At 54.5% G+C, this 17,612-nt stretch overlaps 2 protein-coding genes across 2 annotated transcripts; one reads left to right on the top strand and one right to left on the bottom strand.

Annotated features, from left to right (window-relative positions):
* Nucleotides 1-537: 537 nt before the first annotated feature.
* On the bottom strand, nt 538-12,709 carry RGP1 (RGP1 homolog, RAB6A GEF complex partner 1). The gene is given in 11 exon segments (XM_072859611.1): nt 538-775; nt 993-1,170; nt 1,418-1,542; nt 1,950-1,984; nt 1,986-2,094; nt 2,174-2,326; nt 4,820-4,903; nt 5,305-5,441; nt 9,867-10,006; nt 10,865-10,917; nt 12,670-12,709. Coding segments are annotated over 11 exon segments (1,278 nt in total). The 3' UTR covers nt 538-551.
* Nucleotides 12,710-16,023: 3,314 nt separating this feature from the next.
* On the top strand, nt 16,024-16,772 carry LOC140650816 (avidin-like). Its single transcript, XM_072859610.1, has 3 exons — nt 16,024-16,252; nt 16,549-16,669; nt 16,739-16,772. The coding sequence occupies exons 1-3, from the start codon at nt 16,024-16,026 to the stop codon at nt 16,770-16,772; spliced, it is 384 nt and encodes a 127-aa protein (XP_072715711.1).
* The last annotated feature ends 840 nt before the right edge of the window (nt 16,773-17,612 follow it).

Below are 17,612 nucleotides of genomic sequence, written 5' to 3'. Positions count from 1 at the left end.
AGGGGTGCTGGGCTGTGCATGAGACATCCTTCCCAAGAGGCAGGACATGTGCCAGGGCAGGAGAGCAGGCTCCCACCCAGCCCAGGTGGCCAGCATGCCTCACCTGGACACCAGACCTCTGCTTGAGGGGTCTCCACTGTAGGGGCACGGCCTTCACCCAAGGCTGGCATGGGGCTTCACCAGAAGAGCTCCGCTCTCCTTTCCCTGGGCTGGGCCCTTCCCTCTTGGAAGCCCCTCATGGAGTAAAGGCACATTGGGCCATTCCTTGGGAGGCAGATTTCCTTTTGGTGAGTGCTGGGACTCGTGCCTTCACCCAGGCAGGAAGGGTCCGGCTCCCAGCCAAAGGCTGCAGCACAAGACACCGCAGCAAGTGCAGCGCTCCTCCATCCACAGGCAGGGCAGACTCACCTGGTGCCCACCTGGGTGTCACAGATGAACCCAGGGGGATGTTGGGGTGCACACCCTGCAGCGCACCAGTGACAGTCCTGCCTGCCATTCCCACCGGTGGCACATGCCTGCAGCACCACAGGTCCCTACCAGCTCTCTCCACTTCAGATGGTGATGGAGTTGGTGCTGGAGAACTGAGATACATAGGAAGCCAGGATGGGGTTGGTGGGAAGGACTTTGATGGGCAAGTCCCAGCTGAAAGTGTCCACTTCAATCTGCTCCACCCCAGTCCAGGTGATGGCCTCCAACTGGCTCCCACGAACCAGGCAAGTCCCCACCAACTCCCCAGAGGTCACAAACTCAAAGTGCAGCCTCCTCTTCAGGGACACTGTGGGCAAGAGGAGTGTCAGCAGCCAACACCACAAGGGACAGGGACAGCAGCTGTCTCAGTGCTGGCTGTCCTGGCAAGGGGACAAGCCCACTCACACAGGCCAGCTCCCTCCCACACAACACAGCTGTGGGGGGCAGTTAAGGCAGGACTGGGGACATTGTAGTCCTCCTGCAGAGATCAGCAGGGGCGGGTCCCTTCCCTGGTGGCCGCTAACCAATGTTGGTGGTGAATCCTGGGGTAGAGCCGAGTGGGATGGGCAGGAAGAAGCTGCTCTGGGCCGTGTGCAGGCAGGCCTCCTGATGGTGGGCGTGTGTGCTGAAGGAGATGGGCTGACCTGGCCAGTGCTGGAACTCCTCCTGGATGCTCTCCTCTGTCTGCAGGCTCACGGAGAACTGCAGGGCAATCAGCAGGGTGCTCACTCACACAGCCCTGGCCCAAAGCCCTGGGGCCTCCGTTTCCCAAACGAGCTCAGAACTGAAGCCCTTCCCCACCTCATACCTCAAGGGGACCTCAGCTGGGTCCCACTAGAAACCCTCACTAGAAACCCCACAGCAGCCCAGTGCCACCCCAATCCCTTCTCCCACTCCCCCACCTGAAACCCCTGCCTCTCCCCACAGTGATCTCGAAGCCAGCACTGACCTGCAGACATGGGATGTCTCCTGAGAAGTTAAAGGTCCCAATGACATCCTCTCCGATGTTATACATGGTCTTAAAGATGCAGAACATCCCCACCTTCCTACGAGTGTTGCTGATGTTATACAGGTCTGTGGAGCAAGAAGAGGGGGGGACAGGGTTGCAGCAGGATGAGGCTCTGCTCCATACAGCACTCTGGGTTAATCACAGAGCCCAGCAGAAATGACCCCACGCCTGCTGCTTGGGTGTGAAGGACAGGCCCTGGAGGCAGCATTCCCTTTGAGAAACACCTGCAATGAGCAAGAGCAAACCACATGCTGGATACACTGGGAAGAAGGTCTCTCTGGCTGAATTAAGAAGAGCCTGAGACTGGCAGGGAGAGCCTATGGGAAACTCTGATCTGAGCAGGCCCTGATGGAGCTGCTCCACAGCCCCAGTCAGAGCTTTGCTTTGCCAGCAAGAGATATTTGCAGCAAGCACTGAGCTGTGCTTCACACCCAGGTTAGGACAGCAGGTTCAAGCAGGGGAAATGACCTATGCAGGCTGCGTCGGGAGGTGGCCACCATGAGCAGTTGTCACCAGGTCCACCAGGTGAGAGTCTTTCTTCAAGCCCTCCTCCTCCTCCAGGAAGGGGTTTGAGGGCACCACGGCCTCATCCTGTGGGAACTGGTAATCCTTGAGTCCTGGGGAGAAGGTGAGAATGTCATTGGGGCAGAGTGCAGCCAGGCCTGCATCTGCAGGGAGGGCAGCACGTGGCCTTACCATGCAGCACAAGGACACGGAAGGGTACGCGCAGCAGGAGCTTGATGGGGGAGTTGACACGCTGGCAGCCAATGGTCAACTTGTACACGTACTTCACTGACTGTTCCCGGAAAGAGGGAGGGCTGTCTATGGGCAGCATCTCACAATACGAATCTGCAACAAGTACAGAAAGGTTTGCTTTCCAAGGCCAAAAGGAAGTTCCTGGAGCTGTTGCTCACAGGCTCCCTGCACCGATAGTTAGGAACAGCAGCAGGGCTGAGCTAGGGACAGTGCATGGTGCTTTCTGCCATCTCCTCTTTCCCACAGCAGGCCAAGCACATCCCTGGCTTCCCTGCACCAGTGCACTGCTCCTCACCTCGCATCACATGCACTGTCATCCAGACATTGCTTCCAGCACATACAACCACACACACAAACTCTGCCTCAAAAGAATGTGAAAGATGTAAAATCCAGGAACACAAACACGAGAGCTAAACTTACTCATCACAAGTTCAACCTGAATTTGCCTCTGCACACTTCCTTCACACGCCGCTTTCAAGATGCGGTCACATGCTGCGGTTTCCTTAGGGCCTGTTCACGCACAAACAATACTGAAGGCAGAGAGGTGCTGATCGATACCTCATGCCTCTTTTGATATTCACTTTACACAAAGCCCAAACTCAGCAACAAAAATTAGTTTCTTCCTGTGTTTTTCTCTGAAGCACCGGGTCTAAATGGCCAAGAAACAATTAACACGAGAGGAGCAGCACTGCACGCTGATGGGATCGGTGTGAACAGCCTGGCAAAGCCGGGGCTGTGATATGGGGGTTTCAGTGCTAAAAAGCCCAGTACCACACACAATGGCATTGCGCATGACACACGTAAGGGACATGTGCATCGTGCAACCAAGGGGAAAGGCTGTAACATATGGCCAAGGCACCTCAAAGTGTAGAAGAGTTTGTGTCCTTCTCATGGAGCTGCGTCCAAGCACAAGGCAGACACAGGCTCAGTGTCATCCAGTGGCAGAGTGAACACACACACACAATACAACATCACTCCAAGGAACAGACTATCGCTAGCTTAGCTGGGGGCTGAACAGCTTCTGCCTGCAAAGCCAGAGCACAAGGAAATCCTCTCAATCCACCTGGAGGTTGGACTGTAGTCATTGATCTGCTCTCCCAGAGACTGCCAAGCCTGCCTGAGACACTCCAGGATAAGGGGCTTCCCCCTGCTCCTGAAGAATGGATGCTCCAGACCCACATCTGTCAGCAGTGAGGAACGCAGGAGAATCCACGTGAGCCTCAGGCCAGCTAAGATTTCTGCCTCCTCCTCCCTGGCACGACCACTTTCAGAAAGCACAGTGGACCTTGGCTCTCATGTGGCAGGGCCAGCTCCTTTCACCCGCATGCTGCTATAGAATAGTAAAGTAAATAACTAAACGTCCTCAGACAATAGGCTTTGCAGTTTAGGACATGGCCCCAGACAGCACTGCCCCACCCTGCTAACCACCTAGTCGAGCCAGGTTGGTTTTGCCCTGTCCACCTTTCCCTCCAGTCAGGCCCCTCCAGGCCCAGAAAGGCAGGAGGTCCTTGCTTCAAAACCAGCATGTTACAGCCTGCAGCTCCTTGGTCTCGCTTGCAGCTCTGCTCTCACCTCCTCCCCAGAGCTCAATGCTCCAGAGGAGCCCCCCTCCACCACAGGCACTGCCTCTGCTCCCTTTGCTCTGTGATTTGAGAGGTCTCCATCACCCGTTCCCAGCAGACCCCTAGGACAACTTGAGGAAGCTGTTCACACATAGCCTGCAATGCCTAATGTTATGCTGCTGCTGGACCACGGGCCCCTGGAACACAAAGGAGATCTGACACAAACTGACAGGCTGGGTCACACAGCCACCGACCAAGAGACAACAGCACATATTTGTATTTTCACAGCTGTCTACTCAGGTAAAGTCCCCGACAGAAGCAGCTGCCTGAACTAGAAAAACGAGTTGCTGCAAATGCCCTGTGAAAAGGATGAAAATGTCTCTAAACAGCAAAAGGGAAAGTAGTGAAGGAGAGCTTAAAGGGGGCCTGCTGGAAGGACACCGTTTGAGGGCTTTGGAGACATGGAGAGCTTTGAGCCAGAGAAGATGAGAAGTGCTCACTTTTACAGCAGAAAGGTCAGGAAAACTAGAACAGGCAGAAGACTCTGCGATCTCCAGGACAGCCACAACCTGAAGAGGAAACATGGACCTTCAGAGGATGCCAGCCTAAATCCCAAGAATATTCCAGTGTGGCTGAAGAAATAGAAGGTGTGTGGGGAAATGCAGGAGGGGGGGGAAGGCAGGGAAATGCAGGTGTGTGTATCCATTCCTTCAGCTTCAGCCAGGTATTTCAAAATGCTTTATGCCTCGCAGCTACACAACGGACCTGTGGCAAAGGACACGGGCCAGGGGCAGGACTGAGGGGCACATTGCAGTACGCAGCCCTCATACGGTGGAGAACAGACTCTGGACGATGCAGCAGGGAGCAGTTCCTTAGCACTCCCACTCCCACTGAGGCACCTCACCTTCCGCAAGCACCAGGGTCTCCCACTTGCAGCACTTGGGTCTGCAAAGCCAGCTTGAGAGTGGGGCTCCCCAGAGGCGAGGCGAGCTCTCTGAGCAGGGGAAGAGAAGACAGGACTCACAGGACTTTGAATCCCCGGGATCCAGTTGCAAGTCACAGAAGAGAATCTTTGGTGGAGTGGACAGGATACACTGACCCTGCTCTCCTGGAAGAGAAGAACCACATGAATGCTGCTCAGCCTCGGGGCCCAGGCCAAGGGGGGTACTCACCGTGCCCAGGCCAGCCAGGCCTTAGCCTCACGGGGAGGAATGGGGAGGAGAAGGGGCCGAGGAGGAAATATCTCATGCCCCAGTCAGATCATGAGACATTCCCAGAACAGCTGTACTGACAACCGTCACGTTTCACTCCAAGCTAGCACCACTTTGATCTTAGCACGAATGAGGTCCTGCAGCAGCCATCACCAGGGAATTACACAAGGAAAGCAACACAGACTTCCCGCTCGCTTCTACGCATGCTGTCCTCAGACACGCGTTATAGTCTGCTTGATTCCTGCTCGCTGTGCTCTCACCGTCCCTACCCAGGAGTAGTAACAGGAGTAGCACTCACCTCTGCTGGGGATGAAGACTGTCTCATTCTCTGCCTGCATGTCGTGCTTGCTGCCATCAGAGGGAGGGAGCACTATCCGGTTCTCACTGGTGTGAAACTGGCAGTGGATCTGGGCACTGGCCCACGCCAGCATTTCACTGAGAGCAAAGAGGAGCAACACTCATGTCTATGCTTTAAACCTGGATTACAGCAAGCATGAATTGGGAGAAGAGCAGCTCTTGCTGCTCAGCTCCATGCGGGACTGTTTTTCTGGAAAGAAGGCGGCCTTGCTTCACTGTCACCGAAGCCACTCTCAAAGCCCCACTCCAAAGAAGCCTTCGGGGCAAGCTCAAGCTGGGGTGCTGACCTGAAGCCACTTCCACCCCAGCCACTGACAGGAGTTTTACCCAAGGCCTGGCTCTGTGGCCCGAGGGCTCTTGTTTAGCAACAATTTTTGCAGTCTGAGCCACACCACCTTGGGCACAGCACAGACATGGAGCGAGGAGACACCCCTGCCCCAAGAAGCCCACTGTACATGCATGGCATAAGACAGCAAGCAGCGCAGGTCTACAGAGACAGAGCTGAACCCCACAGAGATCCTCCGGCAAACATGCTGAGGTCAAGTGTCCAAAGCCTTACTCACTTGGTCACCTTTCTCATCACGCCTGTCCAGCAGGGCACAGCTTGGGACTGGCCACAGACTGCACTGTTGAGAGGACAGCTCTAGCTGTCGTGCATGGGCCAGGCCTGGCAGAGGACTTTTAGCCATGAAGAGCTAAATCCCAAGCCAGAAGTGACATGCAGAGCAGCACGCCGAGGCATCTCTGGCAATAACGCAACCATCAGGGAAGTGGGCAGATTCAAAAGCAACAAATATCTGCAACCTGGGCTCAGCTGCCCCTGCCCACAGCACCACCTAGCTCCTCAAAGCTCGACACTCCCCAGGGCAGGCAGGGTGCAGACCTCCCTCCCCACAGCATGGTCCCCTTCAAGAACATCAACTTCTGGTCATGTCGGACCAGAGAAGGACACTTCTGGGCCAAGATGAGGCAGCACCACAGCTGCAGAGATACCTCTCTGGGCTGCACCGCTCCTCCCACAGCTCTCCAGGAGACAAAAATAAGGCCACGTCTACTGCCCTGCTCTGAGACTGGGCCATTCTCAGTATCTGTCACAAACTCCTGGGGTACCTACAACTGCACCAGCAGCACTGGGTTCGGGGCTGAACCCCCAGTTCAGCTGGGAAAGTGGGGAGATCCCACTGGAAAACAAGCACAATGGCCATGTGCTGCTTACAGAAGATGACTCCTGCTGAGCAGAACGGGCAGCCTGGGCCCAGCACGGAGGGCACAAGCACCAGCCTGGTGTCCACCCTCTGCTCGCTCTCGGGGAACCCTGGGCCTGGCACATGCCTGCCATTTCTCCCCTCCTGTCTGCCAGCCAGCTTTTTCAGGGCACCCCCTGCCCTCACCCACCTGCTCAGGCAGTGGTTGAACTCAGGCTCTGGGCAGCCCTCCCCATCTCCTCTGCAGGCCACCTCATAGGCATAAGGCTCTTGTACCTGAAACACTACTAAACTTGACACTCTCCCTGCCCACAGTATTATTTTCTCCTCATGATGCAAGGGATTTGCTGAAGGGTATAGGGGAGGTGAAGGTGTCATTTTGCCCCCTCTCTGTACAGCCACAAGAATTGGTTGCATCCAACATGAAAAATAGTCTTGCATTTTGGACTCCACTATGACCTCAGCTGTTCCACAGGGTATTTCCCATGGCATTACTGACACCTTTCAGTTTCCAAAACCCTTATCTATTTTTATTTCAATAGCAGTCTCATGAATTTAGCCAGTGTCCGATTCCTCTGGTGTTTTCTAACATCATGATCTGATTAGTAAGCACTGACAACAGAGTTTTAGGTGGCACTGTAGTCAATCTGGAGCTGGTGGAAGGCCGAGACATACGTAAAGCTGATAAGGGGAATTCAGACCGGAATGTGGAATGTTTAATCAAAATTATTGTCCTTGGGAGTGAAACACATCCTGGAGAAATATTATAAGCCAAGTAAGATGTTTTGGGAACAATCTGAAGCTACTAGTAGAAGTGTGACAAGAAGCACCCTCACACAAACTATCCTCATTATAATACTAAAAGTCTCACTCCTTGAGCTGGAGACCCCAAGCAGAGACCCCTCACCTCTGGGCATGCGTAGAATATTAAAGTAGTACTGTAGCTTTAAGAGTAAGACAAGAAAATGTAGACCAATAGAAAACTGTTTTACATAATTACTTATGCATATGTATAACTAGACCGTATAAATACTGCACCTGTATGAATGAGTGGTGTGCTAGCTTTGTGGAGCTACCACCTAGCACCCAGTCTTGCACAAAACTTGAAATAAACTGATATCTCGGCTCTGTGTGCGTATTGGGTGTTGCACACCGGGTAATGAACTCCGTTTGTGAGACAACAGCACAGGGATTTTTTGTGGCACATGGGTATCTCTTGATGCGACACATCAGAGCAGTTAAACGTCTAGACGGACCAGAGAAAAAGGTGTGCTGCATTCATTTCAGCTGACTAATTACGCGCTATTTGATCTTTTGTATGTGCTGGCCGCCTTCACGCAAACACGCGTCGGATACTCTACCTTTACCTCTAACCCTACAATTGTAATTCTGTATCTTCAAAAGCTTTTCCATAAGGGCTGCCATAAGGTTTTCTGTCATAAGGTATCTGCTATATGGAAACAGAGAAATGCTCTTACTTAAGAGACAATGTTTACTAATTTTATATAAGCTTAGCATGATTACCGTACCTTCAAACACAGTATTTTGAATCTTTTTTTTTCCCCAGTATTGCCTAACAATATGCCACCAGATTGTTTTAATTTTTTAACCAGACTCACAAACAAAATTTACATGTGCCTTCCTACTGGCAGACCTGGCTTGTCCAGCTGGCAGGGCGCAGAAGGATCCTGCGCTGGTGCTGAGGTCACTTCCCTCTTCTCTCACTTCCCCCTACAACTCCTGCTGTAGGCCATAAGCGCTGCACTCCACACAGCCTTTGGGCAGAACAGCTTTGTTTCTTGTACGCCTCGTACGCCACAATCGAATTCACTTTCTGCCACTTACTTATTGTCCTTCAGTTCTGTTCCTATGCTTGAAATACGTGCCTCTCAGTTTCTCCGCCTGCATCGCAGCTTTTGCTAGCCCTGAAAGCTTCTAGTCCCTGACAGGTTTATCTGCCTGTTGCAGTGATTGCACTTTGATCTGGCTACTGCCTTTACGCAACCCACAGCTTCAATTTCCAAGCCACCAATCTATTTGGTGTTGACACTCGTATGACTTAGCCAGGTCTTGTCAGTTTGGTCACCTGCTTTTTTATTTTAAAAACTTTCCTTTTCCAAGAGGGGGTTTTCTACGGACCACAACACACCTGAAGCTCCCAAATGAAGCTCCCGTAACTGTGCTGCAAACCTCCAAAACTGCTCCACCTGGTACCTTTGCAGTCCCACATGTTTCAGAGCCGGGAAAAACAGCACTGTCACCACAAGACAAAACTCCGGAAAGCTAGATGCTTATGCCACAGCTGAATTTGAAAGTTTAATTCAGCAGGGAAGAGGAACCAGGAAGAAAAGATGGAAAGTTAAGGAAGGCAATAAAAAAAATAAGCCCTACAGCGGTAGTACAAAAGACTGCTTTGCTGCTGCTGCTGAGACTGCAAGCACTGGAGGTGGGTCCATCAAAACAATCACCTATGAAACGTGTACTGGCAATGAAAAGATGCTGAACCTGACAGAGCTGGAAATGGACGCTTCCCAGGAAGGGCCCAAGATGAGAAAGCACCCCGGGAGAATCAGACAAGACCACACACTCAGCAGACACAGAGGCTTCAGGTGACTTCTTGTGATGTGGAGTCACCCCCTGTGAACTAATATAGGAAGCTCCCATCTTCTCACATTTCCTCAACACCTATTTCAGGCATAGTAATGATAAGGGGAGAGGCAGTGAGCAAAGGCTGGGCCACAGAAAATGCTGCCACAAAAAGCTGCCTCTTCCTCCCTCTAGGCACTGCTTGCCCCTTTGACCGCCAGCTCTGGAGGCAGGGATCACGCTGATATATCAGCACACTGCCAGACAGAGAGTTCCCTCCATAAATGTAGGAAATAATGACGTTGTCTGGATGCTGCCCTGTGAGACTGTCACCTGGTGTAACTAGATATCCTGCCTTGACAGCCAATTTGGCTTCATTTTCTGCCAGTAACCCTGTCGCTGAGGGCTCACCTGAGGGGCAGTTAAGAGCATCTCTAACTGCATACTTTTTTCTCATCTCTTTCTTGGGGGCAGAAAACCAGAATAATTATCTCAGTTTCAGCCCTGAAATAGTGATGGTGCAAAGCACCCTTAAGGGAGTACCTCGGGCAGAGAAGTCACCAGTGGCTGAGCTGGCACCATTGCCCCACAACCCAGCCACGACTACACCTGGCTGCTTGGAGGGAGGGCTGTTCCCTCTGGCGGGAATCAGACAGTACTGCCACCGCAAGGCTTCACGTGTAGAGGGGCCCACTGGCACAGGCTGCCATACCTACTGGCAGAGGTGAATGAGGCTGATAATAGGTTGGTAAAAGTGATCACGCACTCCAGCACCTCCCCTGCCAGGAAGACGGGCCCGCAGCCCAGCTTGGCCAATACCTCGATCGTGGCTTGGACAGCCCTGCTGCACACCTGCCAAAAAAACCCAACAAACCAGTGGGCATGGAGAGAGGGCTGGGTACTGTAACAGCAGGGGAACGGCAACAGCCAGGCTGGGCACATGCACATGGGGAGATCAGGAAGAGCTCCAGCTCTAGACACAGCACATAGACACGTACAGGGATCAGGGACAGCCCTAGCCTTGCACATACACACATGGGGGGGCAGAGACAGCCCCAGCCCAGGCCCCCCCCAGGTGTACAGGGGAAACGTGCACAGCCCTAGCCATATGCATACATACACCCCCCCCCAGACGTAGGGGGGTCAGAACATAATGTTGAGGGTAAGGGACAGCCCTAATCCCCCCCCCAGGGCTCAGGGACGGCCCCGGCCACAAACACAAAACACCCACGAGAGGGACCAGGGACCGCCCTGGCTCAGCGCGCAGGTGCGCGCGTCCCCCGCAGCCTCCACCCCAGGCCCAGGCCGCCCCAGCCCCCACTCGCTGTCCCGCACAGGCCCTGCTCACTCCGGGGCTGGCTTCCGTTCAGCGGCTCTCCCGACCTGCTCGGCGGGGCTCAGGGCCTGCTCGGCAACGTTCAGGAAGCCTCAGGCAGTGCTTGGAGCTCACTCGGAAGCTCTCGGGCACTACTCAGTAGCACTCGGGAACTCTCTCTCGAGCCCCTCTCAGCAGCACTCGGTCAGGCGCCCTAGAGATTGCAGGTCACGCCGGTGGCGGGGCGAGTCCGGGTTTCCGGACGGGCGGGGCGCGGCGTGGCGGCACGCGCGGTGAAGAGGCGCGCTGGTGCAGCGGTACGAGGGTGTGGCGCGACAGTGGCTGGCTATTGCGTCTGCCTGGCGCACTGCTTCGAGGAGCTGCGGCAGCCCTACGGTGATGCTGATGATGTGTCGCTCCATGATGTCCTGCGGCACATCGGCCTTGCCTTGCGGTATGGGAGAAAACAGGTACCGGGATCACCCCGGGAGGGGAGATGAGGCATAGGGGGTGTCCCGGGGGCAGGGCGTGGTAGCACCGTGCCGCATCTGAGCACCCTGGTGCTGGTGGGTGGCTCACCCCGGGGAGACACCACGATGCTCGGTGTGTGGAGGGCAGGGCACGGTAGATCACGGAAGGCCCTGGGCTGGAGGGAGTTGCTCTCCTCCTGCCCTGAACTGCTGGCACCCACCTGCCTCCCAGGTGCCAGCAGTGGTGCAGACTGGCCGAAGCTGGCTTAGGGGCAGCACCCAATGCTCGTGCTCTCCAAAACTGAGCAGGAGCTGGGAGGGCTTTGGGCATTGCTTCTGGGGGTTAGGTAGGGAGACCCCTATTTCCCACTTTTTAGGCTTGCTGCTGGTGCTCATCACTGCTGCACCTTCCCCGGCCAGTGTCAGGTGCTCAGCCCCTTGCATAAGGCACCTTTTGGCAGATAGAGATTAAACTCGAGGTTAATTAGGAGGATTTTGAAATGCCGTGTGCTATAGCAGGTTTGGGAATGGAGACTTCTTCCGGAGCGTGGCAGGGCTGACTTTGCATTAGGGTGAGCTGGAAGTAACCAGGAAAAATGCTCGTGGGAAACAACAGTGTTATTTTAACCTTTAAAACCTCTACCTGGGTGCTGGCGGTGTTTGTGTACCCATCAGGCTGAACATTGAAACCACTGATGGTATGATTTATTTCCTTGTGCTTGCTTTGCATCTCCTGCCTCCATTTTCTGAGCCCTTTTCTGCTCCTGCCCTCCCTCTGAGGGCTGGGAAAAAGTGTTTGGGATGGGAAGCTGTGCCTTGGCCCTGCTCGACGTCCTTGGAGGTTGCTGCGTGCAAAGACTGACGAAGGGGCAGATAGTGGATTGCTTTGGGGTGCGTGGCATGCTGGTCTGACCTGAGACATCCTCAACGTGAGCCTGGGCATCAGAAAAGGGAGAGCGTGGGTCGTGTGTGGGAGATAAAGGCTGCTAGAAAAGCTGCTGCAGCAGATTGGGGACAAGCTAAGCATGTGGGAAAGCGTGAAGCAGGGAGTGAGCAGGTGGGGTGAGCAGGGAGAGGTGATTGCCTCTGCGCCAGCTTGGGGAGGCCACTCCTGGCCTGTTTTCATTGGGGTCTCAGAATAGAAGTGGCTTGTATCAGTCCTAGAAAAAGGTTTTAAGGTTCAAAAGACTGGCTTTTAAGCAAGAAGCTAAAAGTCAAACTACTGCCTCTTCCCCTGTACAAATTTAGGAGGCAATTTGGTTGTGATCTCAAAATACTTGTGCAGGGCAAAGCTTCCTTGCAAGGAGACTCCAGCCTAGAAAGCAGAGGAGAGGAAGAGCCAGGGCGGCGAGAAATACCTGCGTGGGTTTGAATTAAAACCCGAGGGCAGTGGTGATGACTGGCGAGGGGTGGTTAATGTGGGGATGCAAGGAAGTGTGGGAGGCTGTGTGCTCCTGGCATTGGTGGGCACCCACGTGTCTGCCTGGCAGAGGCAGCCAGCTGATGGAAACCTGGGTGCTGATGCTGCCAGAGGAGCCTGGAGCTCGGTCCCATGGCACAGTGCATGGATCTAAACCTCTGGAGCCTTGCATGTTGGCGTGACCTCTCCCAAATGGCCAGTGATGAGCAGCAGCCCCTCTCTCAGGGGCACCCGTGCCAGGGGTGCTCTCAAAATCTGGCATGGCTTGGAGCACCAGAAGTGCAAAGTTGCCTGGTACAGGCACTTGTACCTCCCAAGATGGCTGGGAGCGCCTTGGGGTTGCTGCACATCTTCAGCCGAGGAAGTCTAGGACCTGCAGAGGAGCCACCACATCCTGGGTTGACGTGGTGTCATGTTGAGTTAAGCCTCTGGCTGATGGGTATCCTCTCCTGCAGCACCAGCCCCTGCTGCAGTTGGCATGGCTGGGGGTGTTGACAGCCCTGGGGTGGGATTTTGTTAATCAGGGCTCATCGGGGTAACTCCTTCATGGGGACACCCACAGCTGCAAATATGGAAAGAAAAGGTTGTGTGAATGTTTGAGCTGTGGCAGGTGCTGGGGCTGGTGGGGCAGGAGGAGAGGTGTGGGCAGGTTTCCGCAGAGGTGGCTGGTGTGCCCTGGAAGGGGGTTACAGCACGAACCCAGAATGTCTGGGTGATGTCTGGACAGGTTTTAATTCCACTGCCAATTTGAAGGGAAAGAAATGCCCTCTGGCCCTGGCAGGGCTTTTGGTGTTGCAGATCATGAAGACTTTCTCCTGGTTATTTTGCAGCCCTGGGAGAGCTGTTAATAGCCAGCAATTGGGCATTGACCACCTTCTCCTCTCGGCCTGTGCCATGTGGGGAGAAGCTGGCAGATAGCAAAACAGCTCAAGCAGTGGCTGGCTGTAAATCCCAAACCTCTCCTGCTGTGTGCTCCTGGAAAAAATGCTTTTTGAAATCCCTCCATCACCTCCTTTCCAAGGAGCCAGGATGCCCTGCCGGGCTGTGCTGCAGCCACTCTGCCTGGGTACCTTATTTCCTATTGCCAGAAACCTGCTGGGGAAGCAGCTGGGTTGGTTCTCTGACACTGGGTTTTAAAAAAAAAAAAAAAAAATCATTTCAGAGAGAGAGAGAGAGAGCGCGCATGCTGCCAAAACTTTGCCTCGGCAGCATAAAGCCAGGGCTGTCTTGGCTAGGAGCAGTTGCAGTAGGTGTAGCTCAAAGATAGCAGCAGGCTCTGATTCAGAGCGGTCATGCAGGACAGGCTGGTTCTCTTGGCGCCCTGGACCTCTGCAGGCAAAATGTCCCTAAACAGTCAAATGTGAAGGTGAGTACACAGGAATGGAGAGTGGGCTGCAATTGGGTCCCATGACTGCATCCCAGAAAATGTCATCCTGAGAGGGATTTGGGGACCTTAAAAGTTGGCGAATAAAGGTGAATGTCTGGTGACCATGCAGCCAAAAAGGCAAGAGTGGTTTGTTTTTACTGGGGAGGAGTGTGTAGGAGCAGGGGGCGTTGTAGAAGAGCCTCTCCCCCTTGATGCCCCTGTCCCCACGAAGCTAGGGGTACATGTCCCAGGGGAATAGTGCTCACTCATTGCCCACTGCCTGGGCTCTGCATCCTGTGAGCTGCTGGAGCAGGACAGGCTGTGGGTTCCTAGCTGGAGTGGCTTTCTCCTCTTGACAGTATGGCACCAGTGCCCACGGGTAGCTCAGGGATGTTCCCCACTACAGGGGCTCCTGTGCTCACCTGGCACCTGGGGCTGTGGAGCGGCCACTTGGTCTTGCTGGTCTGTTTGCTCAGGGAAGTTCAGCAGCTTCTTCTAATCTGGTAGCTGGTTTCTGTATGATAATTGTCTCCAGATGGAAGATTTAACTTGGGGTGGTTCATTAGCAAAAGCCAGTCCCTTATTAGTGCTGACTTGGGAGCTCAGCCCTGCTCCTCTTGCCTGGAGTGGTGCCGGCACACCCAGGTTTGGGTGTCTCTTGATTCCCAGGCCTTTGGGTGAGAAATTATCTGATGGGCAGTGCCTGGCTGTGCAGCCGGCATGCAAGTGGAGGTGAGTCCCTGGGATCCTGCCAGCTGCAGACAGCAAGCATCACCTACTACAGGGCAAGGCTGCCCTGTGCCATCCGCCCCTGGGGATGTGGCACTGGGGATGTGGAGGTGGAAGAGCAAGGCTCACATCCACGGAGCAGTGTATGGCTTCTCCGAGCTTGTGCCTCTGCTCTGAGACCTTCCTTAGCAGGACGTGCCCTACCAGGCACGGTGGTGGTCCTTGTGCGTGTTGCTGCTTCTCGGTGGGGTGGCTGGGAAAGCTCCCTGCATGAGCTGGGAGCCCTGCTCTTGGGTATTGGAGTGCTCTGTTTTCACGCTGTGCCCTTGCAGGCAGCCCTGGGCTGCTTGAGCTCTGCCTGCTTGTGTCTGCTGACTGATACACACTGCAGATGGATGGCAGGGGATGTCACCCCACGTGCCCTGGGACACAGGTCCCTGTTGTACATCTCTACAAGAGGGGCAGCTGCAATGTGTGCCAGTCACATCCTCCTGCACAGTGATGCCAGCTCCTGTCTTCTTTCATACCTCTCCTTCCCTTGCTTGCAGATACTTCAGGTGGTGGTACAAGACCCGCATAGAGAAGAAATCTGCCTTCGTTTGTCACCGAAATCGGGAATAAACCTCTTAACACCAATGTAGCATTAAGAAGCAGGCATTCTCTTTATTGCAGCGCTGGATGCATGGGGGATCCTTCCGCCTAATGTGCGTACCAGTTTACACAGATCTAGGTTCATTTATACAGTATATCTTTCCATATGCATAGGTTTTCACACTACTAGGTGGGACTATGTTAATGAGTATCTTGCATAATGATGATTTAGCATAACGCATGCTCAGTTTTTCACATGGGGTCTGCTGGTGGTCGCTGGTGGTCGTAGACCCCAAAACCATGCTTTTCAGGTCATGAATTCAGGGTCATTCTTCCTTTTAAGGCTTAATTTTGTCCATGGTTAAATATCACATGCTGGAAGATCCGGTTTCACCAGGATATTCTTGGGTTTCTTTTGTTCCTTCTTGGTTGACCCTTTGAACTTTATTCTTTACATGTTCCTCACTTATTTTCCAACATTTTCCCCCTTTGAGACTTATTGATAACTGACCCTTATTCGATGAGTCTCACTTTAATTTTGCACAACCAATACACACGCTTGGGATAATTGTCTAGTAATCAAGCTTCTCAAACATCCAAACAGAACAAGAACTACCGTCATTATTATTAGAAAGACAATTACATTTTGCAACAGACTCTGTAACCATCCTGTTAGGGAGAATCCTAATCCATGTAAAATCTTGTTAAGCCGTCCTGTTTCCATAGCCTCCCTTAAATTACGACTTGACTTTGCCACATTTTGTATAGTATCGAGTTGTGTCTCCAAATTCTCAGTCATGTTTGGGATATGTATACAACATTTATCATAGTTCAAACTCAAATAGCCCCAAACACCACGTTCATGTAGTAATAAGAGATCTAATGTAATGTAATGTTCCTCACTTATTTTCCAACACTAGCAAGCTGAAGGGGGGGGGGGGGGGGTGGTCACAGCTTGGTGCTGCCCAAGGTGCTAGTATGACCCCCAGCCCCCAGTGTGACCTGCAGGGCATGTGGAGGAACAAGCTGGGCTCCAACGTGACCCTCTTGGCCCTGGACATGGCTGGGACCTTCTCGGGCTCCTACCACACCACCATGGCAGCCACCAACAAGCAGATCCTGGTGTCACCCCTGCAAGGGGCCCAGCAGCACCCCGGCGCCAAGGGGCAGCCCACCTTCAGCTTCACTGTGCAGTGGCAGTTCACAGGTACAGTGGTGCACAGCACCGGCAGCATCCCAGGGCAGCCAGCAAGCCCCTGCCCATGTTGGGAGCAGGGTGCCCCCCGGCTGGTCCCCCATACCCCCCGTGGCACTCAGAGAAACCCTGGCTGCGGCCATGGACCGGCTGCTCTTGCTCCCACTGTGGGATGCGACAGGGGGACAGCTGTCTGTCTGGGGCAGGTGGCAGGGGTGTCTGTCTGTCTGCCAGGGGCAGTGGCCCAGATTGCCCTGTCCAGAGGTGCAGGCTCTGAGCCCCCTCTGCCCCACTTGAACCCCTGCCAGACTCCACCACCGCCTTTGTGGGCCAGTGCTTCATGGACCACTGCAGGAAGGAGATGCTGGAGACCATGTGGCTTCTGTGGGAAAAGGTCCCATCCCGCAGGGATGCCTGGAAAGCCACCAGGTGAGCCCTGCCCCTGCCCTGCCACCCTGCAGCCCTCCCTCCCCTCCTGCTGACATGGCTTCCCTGCAGGGTCAGCACCTCTGTCTTCACCCACATCAAGTGACTGGAGGATTGGGAACCGGAGCTGCCTGCACCCTGCTGTCCCACCTGTGTCCCTGAGGCTCTCTGCTGCCCTGGCCCCAGGCTGGGCTCCTGCCTGCTCCCAGCATCCTGGCAGGGAAACACAGCCTCGCCCTGCCCTGCTTCCTCCCAGTGCCTTCCAGCAGCCTGCTGGCGGGGCCCTCCTCCCAAATCTTGTTGCCCCTGCACAAGGAGCCAAATAAACCCTTCTCCTCCTGGCAGAGAGCTGTGCCCCGTGTGTCCCTGGGGAAAATGTCCCTGGTGCAAGAAGCCACTCTGTGGCTGTGGGCAGGGCAAGGCAGGAGGCAGGCGGTGGCTGGGGGAGGGCAGGGCGGTGTTTCAGGGGTCCGAGAGGGATGGGGCTGGGGGACAACAGGAGGACAGCAGCTGGATAATCCTGCTTCCTGGCCACGGCTTCGGGCCTTGGTGGGTGCCTTCTTGCCTGTGCACCCATTTGGGGCACCTGCAGGGGCCCCACAGTGGGTGGCCCCAGGCAGCATCCCTGGTGTGGAGCAGTGGGATGCTCCATGGCCAGGGGTCAGGGTGAAGGCTGCATGCAGGCAGGTCAGTACACTCGCCTGGCCTCATTCTGCATCTCTGCACCTCAGTCTCCCGTCTTCCTGTTAAACTCCATTTCCAGCTACTGCCTTGGGCGAGGGGCTTGGTCCTGGGTGCACATATGGGGGAGGGCTGGGTGCCAGCCCCCGCAGAGGGAACCACAGTCACAAGCTGGGAGCCTGGGCTGTTGGGGTGGCCCTAAGTCTGGGCTGGATACCGGAGGGACCACAGGAGGGACCTGGGGCTCCAGGGGCAACTACTGGGC

This window comes from Ciconia boyciana, chromosome 4 (assembly GCF_034638445.1).
Source record: "Ciconia boyciana chromosome 4, ASM3463844v1, whole genome shotgun sequence".
NCBI lineage: Eukaryota > Metazoa > Chordata > Aves > Ciconiiformes > Ciconiidae > Ciconia > Ciconia boyciana.
Note: the sequence above shows the minus strand (reverse complement) of the source record. Positions and strands in the feature narration are given on the sequence as shown.

Coding starts and splice junctions, on each gene's coding strand:
- LOC140650816 (XM_072859610.1), top strand. CDS start 16,024: ATGACCCCCAGCCCCCAGTGTGACCTGCAGGGCATGTGGAGGAACAAG. Junction 16,253..16,548: donor TGTGCAGTGGCAGTTCACAG/GTACAGTGGTGC, acceptor AACCCCTGCCAG/ACTCCACCACCGCCTTTGTG. Junction 16,670..16,738: donor GATGCCTGGAAAGCCACCAG/GTGAGCCCTGCC, acceptor GCTTCCCTGCAG/GGTCAGCACCTCTGTCTTCA.